Raw genomic sequence first — 17,468 nt, 5'->3', positions numbered from 1 at the left:
GAAATGGCCAGGGCAGGTTTGGAATGGCTGTGGTCAGGTTGTTTGGGTTAGACATGGTTGGGTTCAGGTCAGATTGGCCCTGTTTACATTGGGTCTGCTCTGTAAGTCGTTTGGTTGGGTTTGAATTAGACATTTATGGGTTTGTTTGGATTGAGTTTAGATTGGCCATTGATGGGTTACTTTAGATTGGACTTCAAATAGCCATGTTGTGTTGAGTTGGTCTTCGCCATGTTTGGGTGGAATTGGGTTGGGTTTGGACTGTCCATATTTGGGTCAAGATTGGATTTGGATTGGTACTTGTTAGACTTGGTTGGGTTGGGTTGAGTTGAGTTAGGCTGTGTTTGTGTTGGGTCTGCACTGGAAGTCTTCTGGTTGGGTTTGGATTGGGCATATAGGGGAGGGCTGGGTTGAGTTTCTCTTTGTCAAGACTGGGTGCAGTTGAGTTGGGTTTGGAAGGTCCAAGGCTGGGTCTAGACTGGGTTTGGATTGATGCTCGTTAGATTTGGTTGGGTTTGGATTGGGCATATAGGGGAGGGCTGGGTTGAGTTTCTCTTTGTCAAGACTGGGTGCAGTTGAGTTGGGTTTGGAAGGTCCAAGGCTGGGTCTAGACTGGGTTTGGATTGATGCTCGTTAGATTTGGTTGGGTTTGGATTGGGCATATAGGGGAGGGCTGGGTTGAGTTTCTCTTTGTCAAGACTGGGTGCAGTTGAGTTGGGTTTGGAAGGTCCAAGGCTGGGTCTAGACTGGGTTTGGATTGATGCTCGTTAGATTTGGTTGGGTTTGGATTGGGCATATAGGGGAGGGCTGGGTTGAGTTTCTCTTTGTCAAGACTGGGTGCAGTTGAGTTGGGTTTGGAAGGTCCAAGGCTGGGTCTAGACTGGGTTTGGATTGATGCTCGTTAGATTTGGTTAGGTTTGAATTGGCCATGGTTGGATCAGGTCTGGATTGGAGTTAGTTATGACTGAGTGGAGTTTGAGTTTGGATTGGTCATGGTTGGGTCAAGTGTGGGCTGTAATCAAGTGAAGTTAGGCTGGATTTGGATTGGCCATGGCTGAGTTGAATTGGGCCAATGTTTGGTTGGGTCATTTACACCCATTTTAAGTTTAGATTGACCACAGTCAGCATTACACAGAACTGTCCATGACATTTATCAGCATCCAACTCTTAAGAGCCCTCACTTCAAAGTCTACAAATAATTAGACTGTTTTTCTCACATTTGTAACTACTGCAGAGACACCTGAGCAGATGTTTTTGCAAACTGCTTGTGTCACAAGTCATAAGGAGGTTTCAATTGTGGTTCGCTGTAAAGATCAAAGATAACCCTCACCCAGAGCATATAGCAACAGCACAGTGCTGCTTCACCGGCCTGTATTCAGACTGACGGGGGAAGTTAGAGAGAGTGAGCACAAGAGAGAGAGGAAGTGGGGTGTGGGAAATGAGAGAGTGAGAGAGAGATTAGGATGGTGTGTAGGTGGGTGTATTTGTTGAGAGAAAGTGTGTAATGGGGTGAGGCGGAGAGAGGGCTTTATGTGAGAGAGATGGAGACAGAGAGTATGAGAGTGGGGTACGATAGACACAGCGAGGGGTCGACAAAGGTGGTGACAGAGAGGGCTGAGAGAAAGAAAGAAAGAAAGTGCAGACAAGGGTGTGAGTGTACAAAAGAGAGAGAGGAAGGTAAAATAAAGTGTGTCATGGAGAGGGAGGACAGAGAGATGGTGAGAGAAAGAACGAGGGAGAAGTTCAAAATCCAAAGTAAAGTTATTATCGAAGTGTGTATATGTTGAACACCCCTTATCCAAAATATTTGGGACTGGAACTGTTTTGGATTTCAGATTTTTTCAGACTTCGGAATATTTGAATCTATATAATGAGCTACCTTGAGAATGGGACCCAAGTCTAAACACAAAATGTATTTACATTATATATACAGCTTCTCCTGAAGGTATGTTTTATGTAATATTGTAAAGAATTTTGTACAGGAGCCATCAGAAAGGTGAGCTATCACTGCCTCAGCTGCCAGTAGACAGTCAGTGCCTGTTTGGCATCACCATCATTTCCAACTCTGAATTTATGAGCTATCGGTCAGCAGTCTGTGACTTACACTTGCTCATCACACATATGCAGTCATTCAGTGTGTTAGATTTTCAACAGTGTCAATCATGGCAAGCTCACCAATGAATTTCTTTGCTGTTTTGTGATCAACAGATGTTTTATCACCAAAAATCTTTAAAAATTTAATGCCTTGCCTTTTCTTACACTTTAGCAAATCGCCTGCTAAATATTCAATTCTCAGTTTGTCGTGATAGATCTTTGCTTGTTTCATGGTCAGCACCTGTTCACTCAAATGCTGCTGAATCCAGTCCTTCAATGCATATTTGAGACTTTCTGTTTTTCATTCAACTTCTGTTCATTTCTTTCAGCAAGAACTTTAACAGTTTGCCCTTCTGTTTCTTCACAGCGTAGATGGTGGTTGTTCCTGCACCAACCTCCTCTATCAGATGCTTCACACTTACATTGCTGTCAGGTTTTTCCAACAACTTGACACACCGTTACAGAGACACATAAATGCTTCCTCTTTTTTTCTTTTCATATTACCCACGGGGTAACTGCAGGTCTTTCTGACATTTTCAGCAATATTTTTACAGCACAGAGCAGAGAGTAATCACGAAGCACACTGTTTAACACACGCAGGTTGAAAACAAACTGGCACTCACAGAGCCCCACTCAGAGTATGTGAGTTCACTTCTCAAAACTGTCCTGCTTAAGAGTTGGGGTGAGAGAGCCAGTGAGTAGAGGGTGAGGGGGTCGCTGCTCGGGAGGGTTGGAGACTGGAGAAGCACTCCTCAGAAAGATATAGATCGAAGAGCTGCAGCAGTTGTCCAGGTTGAAGGGGAGGAGGTCACAGCCACTATCAGGAGCCAGTGGGGTCACGGGTAGGGTTAGAACAGCCAGTGGAGAGAACCTCATCCATGCTCAATCTTTGTGGGTGGTGTTGGCTGGGATTGGCCTTTGCGCTGGGGGCAATGTGAAGAAGGATCACAGAGTACTACAGCACACAAGCAGACCCTTCACCCATCAGATCTATGCTCAACTGTTATTCTGTCCAATTGACCTGCACCTGGACTATAGACCTCCCTATCCTCCCATGCACGTACCTTTCTCAAATGAACACATTGAACCTGTATCCACAACTTCTGCCAGCTGCCAATTCCAAGGTCTCACCACCCTCTAACTGAAGAAGACCCCCTCCCCATGTTCCCCTTAAACATTTCACCTTTCACCCTGAACCTATGACCTCCAGTTCCTGTCTGGACACGCCGCAGAGGAAAAAAGCCTGCTTGCATTTACCCTTGCATATAACCCTCATAATTTTGCAAATCTCTTTCCAATCTCCAGTTACTCACCTACATTTCAGGAAATAAAGTGTCAACCTTTTCCAATAACGCAAGTCCTCAAATCCCTGCAGTATATTTCTCTCATTCTTTCAATCTTATTAATATCTTTGGCAGGAAAGTAAAAACCTGCAGATGATGAAAATCGGGAATAATTACTGGGAATACCCAGAGAGGCAGGCAGCATCTCAGGAAGAAGAAACGGAGTTTAAAGTACTTAGTACTTATTGATTACCTTAAACTGACTCAAAGTGTGGACATAACTTTCTGAGGGGGTGAACATGGAGTCAAAATTCAGTGTCCCATAAAGTATGGACATATTTAAGGTCATTTAAATATTTAAACATGTCATTTAAGGTAAAATTGGATAGGTATATGGACAGGAAAGGAGTGGAGGGTTATGGGCTGAGTGCGGGTAGGTGGGACTAGGTGAGATTAAGAGTTCGGCACGGACTAGGAGGGCCGAGATGGCCTGTTTCCGAGCTGTGATTGTTATATGGTTATATGGTTATTTGTTAAATCCCTTAGATTTCTTAAAGATAGATAGACAATAGTTGCAGAAGTAGACCATTTGGTCCTTCGAGCCTGCACCGCCATTCTCTATCACATTGTCTGCTACAGCAACCTCATACCTTCTTTTAGCCCTCCTGAGTTCTTGCTTAAGTGTTCTCTTTCTTAAGTATACTCCATAAGTACCCCATTTGTTCCTACTGGCCAATAACTGCTATACACCTCTTTTTCCTTGACCAGAGCCCCAATACTTTGTTGAAAATTAAGGTTCCCTAAACCTGTTATCCTTGCCTTTTATTCTGATAGGTACACACAAGCTTTGTCCTCTCAAATTTTCACTTTTGAAGGCATCACACTTGGCGAGTTCACCTTTGCCAGAAAACAAACCATCCCAGTCTACACTTGCCAGACCCTTTCCGATACCATCAAAATTGGCCTTTTTCCAACCTAGAATGTCAGCCTCTGGACTAGTCCTATCTTTTTGAATATTTAGTTTGAAACTAATGGCTTGTGGTCACTGGGTGTGAAGTGTTCTCCTACACAAACCTCTGTCACCTGTCCTGTCTTATTTCCTAACAGTAGATCAAGTATTACACATTATCTCGTTGGGACTTCTATATGCTGATTAAGAATCTTTCAGTTCCCCTAACAAATCCCCTATCACCACAGGTCACCACTTCTTCCCTCTTCCCTTCTGAGTCCTGTGACATTCCTCCGCTAGGTCATCCCCTCCAACTATATTCAAAGTGATAGACTTGTTGTTGAGGGGGATGGCCACAGGGGTTCTCTGCATTTGTCGTTTAACCCCTTTCCCCTGACTGACTGTCACCCCAGTTTCCCGTGTCCTGGGTGTAACTACCTCTCCAGATGTTCTATCTGTCACCCCTTCAGCCTCCCGAATGATCCGGAGTTCATCCAGTTCCGGCTCCTTAACATGGATTGTTAGAAGCTGCACTTCTCGCAGTTGTAGTGGTCAGGGACACTGGAGCTCTCCCTGCCTTCCCACATCCCACACGAGGAGCATTTAGCAGTCCTGCCTGGCCCCCCTACTGTCCTAGTGGAGCAGATGTAAAGAAGGGAACAAAAAAAAGCTGAAGCCTCAAGATCACCACCGTAACGCTGCCCACTCAGATGATGGCCGCTACAACGATAACCACTGCGCTTGCCCCGTCTTCCTTTAAGTTGCCCTTACTAACCAATTCCAAAAGCAGATTGGTGCATGGTCTGAACGCAATTTACACTGCCACAATCCACTGCTACCGTTTTCTACTCAGGCAGTGGATCTCCAACGTCTCCTCTCAAATTTCCAACGTCCGAAATGGCCGCTGGTCAAAGCTCAATTTACTTTCTCGCCATGTCCTTAAGCTTAGCAGTATGTGTTTTCAGTCCCTCGTATCTTCTGTCCAGTGGGAATGGGTGGAAGAGAGAATGTCTGGGGTCTCACTGTGCAACCTAGTCTGCAGGACTGCAAAAGGTGTGTTTCCATGGAAACAACACCATTTCACCGACACTGAAGTAATATCCATAGCACAAGAACTGACTCACACCGGGGAGTCTTTTGACCAGAGGACAGCAAAGCAAATGGAAACCCCTGGTGATTCAACTGAAAATTAACACCTCAATGTGGTCGAGTTTTCAGCCTCAGTTTTCTAAGTAAGTTGATGTCATTTTTGCATAATTGGTTGTTTGCAGGAGCCCCATTAAATAATTACAAACCTGCCTGTACCTGATCCAGTAGAAATATCTGCTCTACCAGCTCAGTGAAACCTTAACAATAGGTTTCAAAAAGTACATTTACTAAGAGCATTTGTTTATATGAAAGTACCAATTCAGATCAGGAGGGTACAATGGGCTGCTTCAACCTGCTCTGACCTTTAAAAGTCACAGCCGATCTGATTGTAATCTCAGATCCACATTCCCGGTTTATGCATGCTAGCTACGAGAAGAGGGCCATGCCATCTCTTTGCAGATCCCATCAGGTACCTGAATTCCCACATCACCAGGTTCAGGAACAGCTACTTCCCTGGAGGCATCTCGCACAGGGCGAATCACTAGAGCTTAATATGCCCAGTTCTCATTGCCACCATCAGGGAGGAGGTACCCGAAGATACACACTCACTGTTTTACGAACAGCTTTACGAATGAATACTACCTCCTAATTTTGCTCTCTTTTGCAGTATTATAATATAGTAACTTTTATTTATTTCATAGTACTGCTGCCACAAAACAACAAATTTCATGACATATGTCAGAGATAATAAACCTGATTCTGACTTTGATCACTCTGAAATAAAATAAACGTTTTTGTTCTTCTGATTGTGTTCTTTCTTGTAAAAATAGTGTTTGATTTGCATTTCATTATTGAATTGACCCTATAACTTACATCCTTCATATAGTTAAAGTCTGTCCTGAGCCTGATAGGCTCATCAGGCCAGTGCTTATGCCAGTTTCCGTGGCGTGGAGCGACTGAGCATTTTGCCGTACCCATTTTCAGCTGGGTGGCCTGGGGCAATGTGTGGTTAAATGCCTTGTTCAAGGACACAACAGGCTGCCTCGGCTGGGGCTCAAACTCACGATCTTCAGATCGCTAGTCCAACGCCTTAACCGCTTGGCCACACGCCACACAGCCTTCATATACATGAGGAGTAAAAATCTTTATGCTACGTCTATGTCTAAATATGCAATGTACAATTTGTAGAGATTTATAATAAATAGTACGTACAACAGGACAGCTCTGTGTGGAGCCAAGAGAGATGGGGGAGGTTTTGAACAATTTCTTTTCTTCGGCATTCACTAAGGAGAAGGATATTGAATTGTGTAAGGTAAGGGAAACAAGTAGGGAAGTTTTGGAAACTATGGCAGTTAAAAAGGAGGAAGTACTGGCGCTTTTAAGAAATATAAAAGTGGATAAATCTCCGGGTCCTGACAGGATATTCCCTAGGACCTTGAGGGAAGTTAGGGTAGAAATAGTAGGGATTCTGACAGAAATATTTCAAATGTCATTAGAAACGGGGATGGTGCCGGAGGATTGGCATATTGCTCATGTGGTTCCATTGTTTAAAAAGGGTTCAAAGAGTAAACCTAGCAGGAGGAGGAGTATAGGAAACTGATACAGGACTTTGTGATATGGTGCAACTCAAACTACCTGCGTCTCAATATCACCAAGACCAAGGAGATGGTGGTGGACTTTAGGAGATCTAGGCCTCATATGGAGCCAGTGATCATTAATGGAGAATGTGTGGAGCAGGTTAAGACCTACAAGTATCTGGGAGTACAGTTAGACGAGAAGCTAGACTGGACTGCCAACACAGATGCCTTGTGCAGGAAGGCACAGAGTCGACTGTACTTCCTTAGAAGGTTGGCGTCATTCAATGTCTGTAGTGAGATGCTGAAGATGTTCTATAGGTCAGTTGTGGAGAGCGCCCTCTTCTTTGTGGTGGGCGTGTTGGGGAGGAAGCATTAAGAAGAGGGACGCCTCACGTCTTAATAAGCTGGTAAGGAAGGCGGGCTCTGTCGTGGGCAAAGTACTGGAGAGTTTAACATCGGTAGCTGAGCGAAGGGCGCTGAGTAGGCTACGGTCAATTATGGAAAACTCTGAACATCCTCTACATAGCACCATCCAGAGACAGAGAAGCAGTTTCAGCGACAGGTTACTATCGATGCAATGCTCCTCAGACAGGATGAAGAGGTCAATACTCCCCAATGCCATTAGGCTTTACAATTCAACCACCAGGACTTAAGAACTTTTTAAAAGCTATTATTAATGCTTTTTGAGATAGTGATTTAGATGCATATCATATTTTTTACTGAGTTAAGTATTGTATGTAATTAGTTTTGCTACAACAAGTGTATGGGACATTGGAAAAAAAGTTGAATTTCCCCATGGGGATGAATAAAGTATCTATCTATCTATCATCTATCTATAGGCCTGTCAGTTTGATATCAGTGGTGGGTAAATTAATGGAAAGTATTCTTAGAGATGGTATATATAATTATCTGGATAGACAGGGTCTGACTAGGAACAGTCAACATGGATTTGAGTGTGAAAGATCATGTTTGACAAATCTTATAGAATTTTTTGAAGAGGTTACGAGGAAAGTTGACATGGGTAAAGCAGTGGACATTGTCTATATGGACTTCAGTAAGGCCTTTGACAAGGTTCCGCATGGAAGGTTAGTTAGGAAGGTTCAATCATTAGGTATTAATATTGAAGTAGTAAAATGGATTCAACAGTGGCTGGATGGGAGATGCCAGAGAGTAGTGGTGGATAACTGTTTGTCAGGTTGGAGGCCAGTGACAAGCGGTGTGCCTCAGGGATCTGTACTGGGTCCAATGTTGTTTGTCACATTAAAGATCTGGATGATGGGGTGGTAAATTGGATTAGTAAGTATGCAGATGATACTAAGATAGGTGCAGTTGTGGATAATGAAGTAGGTTTTCGAAGTTTGCAGAGAGATTTAGGCCAGTTAGAAGAGTGGGCTGAAAGATGGAAGATGGAGTTTAATGCTGATAAGTGTGAGGTGTTACATTTTGGTAGGACTAATCAAAATAGGACATACATGGTAAATGGTAGGGCATTGAGGAATGCAGTAGAACAGAGTGATCTAGGAATAATGGTGTATAGTTCCTTGAAGGTGGAATCTCATGTGGATAGGGTGGTGAAGAGAGCTTTTGGTATGCTGGCCTTTATAAATCAGAGCATTGAGTATAGGAGTTGGGATGTAATGTTAAAATTGTACAAGGCATTGGTGAGGCCAAATTTGGAGTATTGTGTACAGTTCTGGTCACCAAATTATAGGAAAGCTGTCAACAAAATAAAGAGAGTACAGAGGAGATTTACTAGAATGTTACCTAGGTTTCAGCACCTAAGTTACAGGGCAAGGCTGAACAAGTTAGGTCTTTATTCCTTGGAGCGTAGAAGGTTGAAGGGGGACTTGATAGAGGTATTTAAAATTATGAGAGGGATAGATAGAGTTGATGTGGATAGGCTTTTTCCATTGAGAGTAGGGGAGATTCAAACAAGAGGACGTGAGTTGAGAGTTAAGGGAGTTAAGGGTGTTTAAGGGTAACACAAGGGGGAATTTCTTTACTCAGAGAGTGGTAGCTGTGTGGAATGAGCTTCCAGTAGAAGTGGTAGAGGCAGGTTCGATATTGTCATTTAAAGTAAAATTGGATAGGTATATGGAAAGGAATGGAGGGTTATGGGCTGAGTGCAGGTCGGTGGGACTAGGTGAGAGTAAGCGTTCGGCATGGACCAGAAGGGCCGAGATAGCCTGTTTCTGTGCTGTAATTGTTATATGGTTATATAACAGTCAATATAACATAGAAATACAATTGGATCAGCATGAATTAAGCAGTCTGATGGCTTAATGGAAGAAGCTGTCCTGGAGCCTGTTGGTCCTGGCTTTTATGTTGAGGTACCATTTCCTGGATGGTGGCAGCTGGAAGTTATGGATGGGATGACTCATTTCCCAGTGATCCTTTTTACACACCTGTCTTTGTAAATGTCCTGAATAGTGGGAAGTTCACATCTACAGATGCACTGGGCTGTCCGCACCACTCTCTACAGAGTCTCACTATAGAGGGAGGTACAGTTCCCATAGCAGGCAGTGATGCAGCCAGTTAGGATGCTCTCAATTGTGCCCCTATAGAAAGTTCTAAGGATTTGAGGACTCATACCAAACTTCTTCAACTGTCTGAGGTGAAAGAGGCACTGCTGTGCTTTGTCTCACCACACAGCCGGTGTGTACAGATCACGTGAGGTTCTCGGTAATGTGTATGCCGAGGAACTTAAAGCTGTTCACCCTCTCAACTCCAGATCCATCGATATCAATAGGGGTTAGCCTGTCTCCATTCCTCCTGTAATCCACAACCAGCTCCTTTGTTTTTGCAACCTTGAGGGAGAGGTTGTTTTCTTGACACCACTGTGACAATATTGTCACATATAGAGGCTTGTTTTGTACAGATCAGTTCATAACTGAGCATTGAGTAAGTTCAAGGCAAAACTATAAGCAGTGCAGTGTAGGTTAACAAGAAGGTGAAAAAATCATATTGAGATAGATTGTGAGGTCAAGAGTCCTAGGGAGCCATTTAATATTCTTATATCAATGGGGTAAGGACTCTCATTAAATCTGATGGTACATGATTTAAGGCTTTTGTATTTCCTGACCAATGGAAGAGAGGAGAATAGAGAAGAGAGAACGTCCAGGGTACGTGGAGTCTTTGATTATGCATTTTTCATGAGAATGCAGCTAACAGGAGGCAATGTGCAAACATGTAGTTGTGCAGATGATAATAAAGTCGACTTTGACTTTGACTTTGTACCCCCAGGTAACCTTTCACCCTTTACTCACCAGAATCAATCTCTCTCTGCCATCAATATACTCCCGACTACTGAGACAAGTTGTACTAAACCACTTTAAGCATTCTCACCCAAGCATTGCTCATACCCTTGTCTGTCTTTGTGATTTCCCTATCCCCAAGTAGACATCTGCTTTCCGTCCTATCTTTAAACCTGGGACTTTGGGACTTAAGCAGGCCCACTGAAGTTGATAAAAAATGAAAAAATGCAAATGAAGTTAAGGCATGGGGGTCGCCCCGTGAGTTAGAATGTGATGAGGAGCATTGAGTGGTTCTGTACGACATGTCTCAGTAGCTGGGAATTTTAGATCATTTGAGGTACGTGGGCAGAATCTCAGTCTTCGGGTTACGTGTGAAGGGCTTTGTGTGGGGCTAAAGGAGCAGAGAAAAGAGCAATGGACCGGGGGAAAGTCAAATGTAAATTAACATGCCCTTGGCCTAATGAATTAAAGAGTGCTAGAAGCATAAATCATCAACCTGCTTTTTACTATATTTTGAATTTTTTTTCCATTTATAATGGGTTTTGCTGGCTGAGCCAGCATTTAGTTGCCTATCACAGTTTTTCTTGAGGTGCTGGTGGGTCCACTGCCTTTTAACTTCCTCCCAGTACCTTTGTTCCAATCCCATTTCCCTCCAATGTTCTGTCTTTTCCTTTTACTACTTCCCAGTTCTTTCTCTGACAATTCTTTCATTATTTTATCTTTCATCTGTCACATTTTATCTTCTTTCCCCATCTCCCTCTTCCTCTCCCATCTCCCTCACCCATCTCCCTCACTCTCATCCACCTTCCTCCCCCTCCCCATCCCCATTTCCCTCACCCATCTCCCTCACTCTCACCCACCTTCCTCTCGCTCCTCATCCCCATTTCCCTCACCCATCTCCCTCACTCTCACCCACATTCCTCCCCCTCCCCATCTCCATTTCCCTCTCCTACCTCCCTCTTCGTCTTTACCTCATATCCTCCATTTCCAGGGAAAATCACCCAGCATGATTAACACAACATCAACCTACAAGTGTGGCTTTGTAGTATTACTCAAATTCCAAGATCATCCTTTCATTTCAGACACATTTTCCACTCGTTCTCCTCCTTTCTCCTTCTCCCTGTGCCAGTGTGAGACCAAAGGGTGGTGAGCACTGGATCGGGGTCCTGAAAGCAGGGATATGAGAGAGGCAACTGATATCTACTTTGGTAGGTAGTACTTACTCAATATAACCATATAACAATTGCAGCACGGAAAGAGGCCATCTCGGCCCTTCTAGTCCGTGCCGAACGCTTACTCTCACCTAGTCCCACCGACCTGCACTCAGCCCATAATCCTCCATACCTTTCCTGTCCATATATCGATCCAATTTTCTTTTTAAATGACAATATCGAACCTGCCTCTACCACTTCTACTGGAAGCTCGTTCCACACAGCTACCACTCTCTGAGTAAAGAAATTCCCCCTTGTGTTACCCTTAAACACCCTTAACTCCCTTAACTCTCAACTCATGTCCTCTTGTTTGAATCTCCCCTACTCTCAATGGAAAAAGCCTATCCACATCAACTCTATCTATCACCTTCATTATTTTAAATACCTCTATCAAGTCCCCCCTCAACCTTCTACGCTTCAAGGAATAAAGACCTAACTTGTTCAACCTTTCTCTGTAACTTAGGTGCTGAAACCCAGGTAACATTCTAGTAAATCTCCTCTGTACTCTCTCTATTTTGTTGACATTTTTTTGACAATTTGGGAAAAAAATTGGAAGGGCAAATTATTTTATTTCAATGGTGAGAGACTGACAGATATTGGAGTTCAAACAGATTTGGGAGCCCTTGTACAGGAGTCACTTCAAGTTTATCTTGCAGGTATAGCAAGCAACTAGGAAAACAAATGGCACATTGCTTTTTATTGCGAGATGATTCAGTACAAGATTAAAGACATGTTACTGCAATCACGTGCGTTCTTGTTATCAGGAATACACCCATCCACACTACCCACTCCATAACCAAGGAGCCTTCCCATCCTGGACATTGGCCCTCACCCCCATCTCCACTGGACAGAAGATGCCAAAGCCGCAGAGCAGTTACCTCTAGGCTTAAGGACAGTTTCTGTCGCACTGTTAGCAAACACTTGAATGGTCCCCTAGAATGACCAGATAGACCTCGCAATCTACCTTGTTGTGATCTTGCACCTTACTGATTTATTTAGAGATACAGTACAGAACAGAAAGTTCTGCACCGCCCAGTACTCCACCGAGTAATAGGAGCCGAATCATAGGACAATTGACAAAGACCAATTAACCTGAGATTACAATAGGTACAGAGGAGATGTCAGGGGCAATTTTTTTTATTCAGAGGGTGTTGGGAATGGGCTGCCAGTGGCAGTGGTGGAGGCGGAAATGATAGGGTCTTTTAAAAGACTCCTGGATAGGTACATGAGACCTAGAAAAATAGAGGGCTATGGGTAAACCTTGGTAATTTCTAAGTTAAGGACATGTTTGGCACAGCTTTGTGGGCCGAAGGGTCTGTATTTTACTGTAGGTGTTCTATGTGTCTATATTCTATGTTTCTACAATCAGATCGGCTGTGACATTTAAAGGACAGAGCAGGTTGGGGAAGCCAATTGTCCACTACTGATCTATAAACAAAGATCTAAGACAATGCTCCTATGCAAAGGTTTCACTAAGTTGGTAGTACTACTGTGTAAAAGTCTTGGTCACAAGTATAGAGCTAGCATGCCTAAGACTTTTGCATTTGTTGACGTGGTGGAGAGCAGGTTTGTGGGAGCAAAGGATGTTGGGGATGGTGAGGGTGGAGCACCGCGGGAGGGGTGTGGGACAGGTGGCAGAGAAGGAGTGCCAGGGGCAGGGGTGGCATCGGTGCAGACACACCCAGCCCTGAGACACCAGGCAAGGTCATTTGGTTTCAAACAATTGGTTTATTGATCATTACAGCATGTCTCTCTGGTGCTCTCTGCTCCCTCCCCTCTCCCTTCCCCTTTCCCCAACCATGATTCCCCTCTCCATGCCCTCTTCCCTCCCTCAGTCCACAACAGAGTCCCACATCAGAATCAGGTTTATTGTCACTCACATCTGTCAAATTTGTTTTGTTTTGTGGCAGCAATACAGTGTAATACATAAAATTACTGCAGTAACATACACATGATGCTGGAGGAACTCAGACGGTCTGGCAGCTTCTATGGAAGTGACTAAACAGTCGACATTTTGGGCCAAGACCCTTCTTCAGGACTCTCGAAATGTCAACTGTTTATTGCTGACTGACCTGCTGTGTTCCTCCAGTATTTTGTGTGTGTTCTGCAGAAGTTCTCATGTTTATAAGCTGCTTCAGTGCTGTGCTGAAGGTCTTCGACACACCAGCTACATGTGCTGAAGACGTTTGCACAGTGTTATATTTCTACCAGATTAAATACAAGAGATTTTGTAAATATTTAATGGGGTCCCTACAAACACCTAGATTCTACAATCAAAAATGAGGTCAGTTTGCTTAGAAAACTAAGGCCAAGAAACTCGGCCACGTCATGGTGTTAATTTTCAACGATACATGGCTGAAATTCAGTTGAATCACAAGGTGTTTCCAATTGCTTTGCTGTCCTCCGGTCGGAGATGCTCTGGTGCTATGGATGTCACTTAAGCATCGGTGAGTTGGTGTTGTTTCCATGGAAACACGCCTTTTGCGGAACTGCGGGGAAAATTAGACTGGGCTGTTCAGCGAAACCCCTGCACCCTCTCTTCTCCCCACTCCCATCGCACAGAAGATAAAAAAAGCCTGAGAACGCGAGCCAGCGGGCTCAAAGGCAGCTTGAATCCTGCTGTTGTTAGTCTCTGGAAAAGACCTGTTGTGCAACACAATGGGCTCTTGACCTCACCGCCTGACTCATCAGGGCTGTGCTTTGTACTGTCCGTCTGTGCCGCTCTCCCCTGGTAACTAACACCTCCCGTTCCTAATAAACTGGCCACTGAGTGTACGTCCGTGGTCATCCACCTCAGGGTTTGACATGTCGTGCATTCAGTTCTACTCTTCTGCACACCACTCCTGTAACATGTTATGGGTCGCTGTCACCTCGAACCAGTCTGATCATTCTCCTCTGACCTTTCTCATTAACAAAGCATTCTTGCCCACAGAACTGTCGCTCACTGGATTTTTTGTTTTGTATTCACACCATTCTCTGTAAACTCTAGACACCGTTGTGTGTGAAAATCCCAGGAGATCAGCAGATTCTGAGATACTCAAACCACCCCATCTGGCACCAACGATCAGTCAAAGTCACTTAGGTCACATTTCCTCCCCATTCTGATGTTTGGTCTGAACAACAACTGAACCTCTTGACCGTGTCTGCATGCTTACATGCACTGAGTTGCTGCCACATGACTGGCCAATTAGACAGGTGTGTTAACAAGCAGATGTACAGGTGGACCTGATCAAGTGGCCACTGAGTGTATATCCTATGTTTTGGTAATCAAGGTCAAGTCAAGGTTTCAGGCCGTTAGGAGGCCCATCCATTGCCTGTTCCTCGAACCTGCTCTTCCGACACTCTTGGGATCTTGCTGTACCAATAGACACAAAAATGAAATGCATCCTGCACTCTTGCAATAACAATTAAAAATTTAATTATTCTTTCCATAAAAATATATCTGAAACAAAGATGTATTTCCCTTTAAACATGGGAGTGGAGTAACAGTCGGTGAATAATAATACATTATCATAACAGAGGCTAATAATACTATATCATATAAAATATTTTGATAACAGTTACAAGAAGCTAACAGAGTTTTATAAGTTACTGTCTGGCCCCAGATCTCAGTCTCAAAAGGATGGTGTCAAGCACACTTCTGAACACTTTCAAAGCAATAAGCTCTTGACCATGGGACTATTGCACGATTCCAGTGGAATGAGTAAGAGGTTTCAAAGCTCGGGGGGGTCCGATACATCCACGGTTATCTTGATGAAGATGGTGTCATCTTTGATGTACTGCCGGTTTTTGTTTTCCAGAACCGTCTGGGCGACAAACAGAGGGCAACCCGAAGCCACATTCATCTCCCCCTGGGGCCGTCCAAAGCTGCTGCTGTTGGGGTCGGGCTTGAATGTGTCCGACACGTGGCCCTTGCCCAGTCCTTGGTCAAGCAGGGTGAGGGTCACCTTCTGCCTGAAGGGCCAGGTCAGCAGGGAGTCATACTCTCCACGCATCACCACAAAGAAGACCGACAGGTGCGTGCCCTTACCCATTCCATCCCCATTGAGATACACACGGGCACACATCTTGTATCCGAACGAGCTGGTGTAGAATGGTTGGCTGTAGAGCGAGAGTGTCTTCCCGGAGATGGCCTCCCGCTTCCTCCGCTCGTAATCCTGGATCTTCCATATCAGCCTTCCGTTGTAGCTCGCCGTCTCCAGCATCTGGAAACGCAGGTCGATGTCCGCCAGGCGGACCTCATGGATGCCGAGCATTTCGTCGTGCTGTGTCACCTGATGCTCAATCGAGCCTGCAGGAGAAACGGAGCGAGAGCGTGAGAAAGAAGAGGGGGAGAAAACGCAAGAGGTTCTGCAGACGCTAGAAATCCAGAGCAACGCACAGACAAAATGATGCAGGAGCTTAGCAGGTCAGGTAGCATCAACGGAGAGGAATAAACGGTCGACATTTTGGGCTGAAACTCTTCACCAGGATCAGGAGCTGACCATCTGACCCAATGAGCCTGCTTGGCTGTTCAATAAGATCATGAGTGCTGTTGCCATCGACTCAGCTCTACCCATCTGTCTTCTCCCATTAAACCTTAATTCTCCTGCTAGGCAAAAATTCATCTAGCTGTGTCTCAAATTTATGCAAAGAGATAGCGTCTACTGAGGAATTTGGTTTATTTGTTGAAACATACCGTGAGGTGAGTCATTTTACATCTGAGTATGTTCTGGGTGCAAACTTCCATCATTCTCCCAGCACCTACATTGCAACTTACTAACCCTAAACCTCTCCGAAAGTTGTGAGTATTCTTATTTCTGTATGCAAGTGTCTTGGGTATATTTAAAGTTGAAATAGATTTTTAATCAGTGAGACATTTAAGGGCTATGGGGATCAAGCCAGGACCGGGTTAGAAAACCCTCTGCTAGTCCGGAGGAGTGCAGCTTCAAATATACTCAGGAAAAGTGACACCATAAAGTCAGAACTATTTCCCAGGGCTGAAATGGCTAGCACGAGAGGGCACAGGTTTTAGGTGCTGGGGAGTAGGTGCAGAGGAGATGTCGGGTAAGTTTTTTACTCAGAGAGTGGTGAGTGTGTGGGATGGGCTGCTGGCGACGGTGGTGGAGGAGGATACGATAGGGTCTTCTAAGAGACTCCTGGACAGGTACATGGAGCTCAGAAAAATAGAGGGCTATGGGTAACCGTAGGTACTGGAGCACCTGGAGGAAACCTACGCGGTGATGGGAAGAACGTGCGAACTCCGTACAGACAGCGTCTGGAAATGAATCCGGATCACTGATCGCTGGCTCGGCACAAACCACGGCCCTACTGTGCCACCTCTCGATTCCCTGGGCAGAGGTAGTCACAGATTCAGTGCTCTCTGGGAAAGCTGTTTTCCTTCATCTCTGTCCTTAGGGTCGCAAAGAGAGCTTTTGGTACATTGGCCTCTATAAATCAAAGTATTGAGTACAGCAGATGCGATGTTACATTGAAGTGCCATTGGTTTACCTTAATTTGAAGTATTGTGTGCAGTTTTGGTCACCTACCTTCAGGAAAGATGTAAATTAATTTGAAAGAGTACAGAGAAAGTTGCCAGGTCTGGGGGACCTGAGTTTGAATAGGTTAGGACTTTATTCCTAATAAATGTGGAAGACTGAGAGGAGATTTGATGGAGGTATTCAATATTATGAGGGGTGTAGATAGCAAGCAGGTTTTTTCCACTGAGGTCGGGTGGGACTACAGCAGGAGGTCATGGGTTAAGGGTGAGAGGTGAAATGTTTAAGGGGTATATGAGGGGAAACCTCTTCACTCAAAGCATTGTGAGAGTGTGTAACAAGCTGCCAGTACAAGTGGTGTATGAGAGCTCGATTTCAATGTTTAAGCGAAGTTTGGATAGGTTCAAGAATGGTAGGGGTGTGAAGGGCTATGGTCCTTGTGCAGGTTGATGGGAGTAGTCAGTTTAAAGTGTTTCAACATGGACTAGATGGGCCAAAGGGCCTGTTTCTGTGCTGTACTTTTCTATGACTCTAAAT

The 17,468-nt window shown here is 44.5% G+C and overlaps 1 protein-coding gene across 6 annotated transcripts in view; it reads right to left on the bottom strand.

Annotated features, from left to right (window-relative positions):
• Window positions 1-14,855: 14,855 nt before the first annotated feature.
• The window catches only part of LOC140716644 (TNF receptor-associated factor 3-like), a 227,509-nt gene continuing 224,896 nt past the window's right edge, over window positions 14,856-17,468 (bottom strand). For all 6 annotated transcript variants that reach the window (XM_073029474.1, XM_073029470.1, XM_073029469.1 and 3 more), the window contains one exon: window positions 14,856-15,745. In XM_073029474.1, coding sequence (XP_072885575.1) covers window positions 15,168-15,745 — 578 coding nt within the window. In that variant the 3' untranslated portion in view covers window positions 14,856-15,167. The remainder of the gene's footprint in view (window positions 15,746-17,468) is intronic.

Source organism: Hemitrygon akajei, chromosome 25 (genome assembly GCF_048418815.1).
Source record: "Hemitrygon akajei chromosome 25, sHemAka1.3, whole genome shotgun sequence".
Lineage (NCBI taxonomy): Eukaryota > Metazoa > Chordata > Chondrichthyes > Myliobatiformes > Dasyatidae > Hemitrygon > Hemitrygon akajei.
The sequence above is the reverse complement of the archived record's forward strand: the minus strand, read 5'-3'. Positions and strand labels throughout refer to the sequence as shown.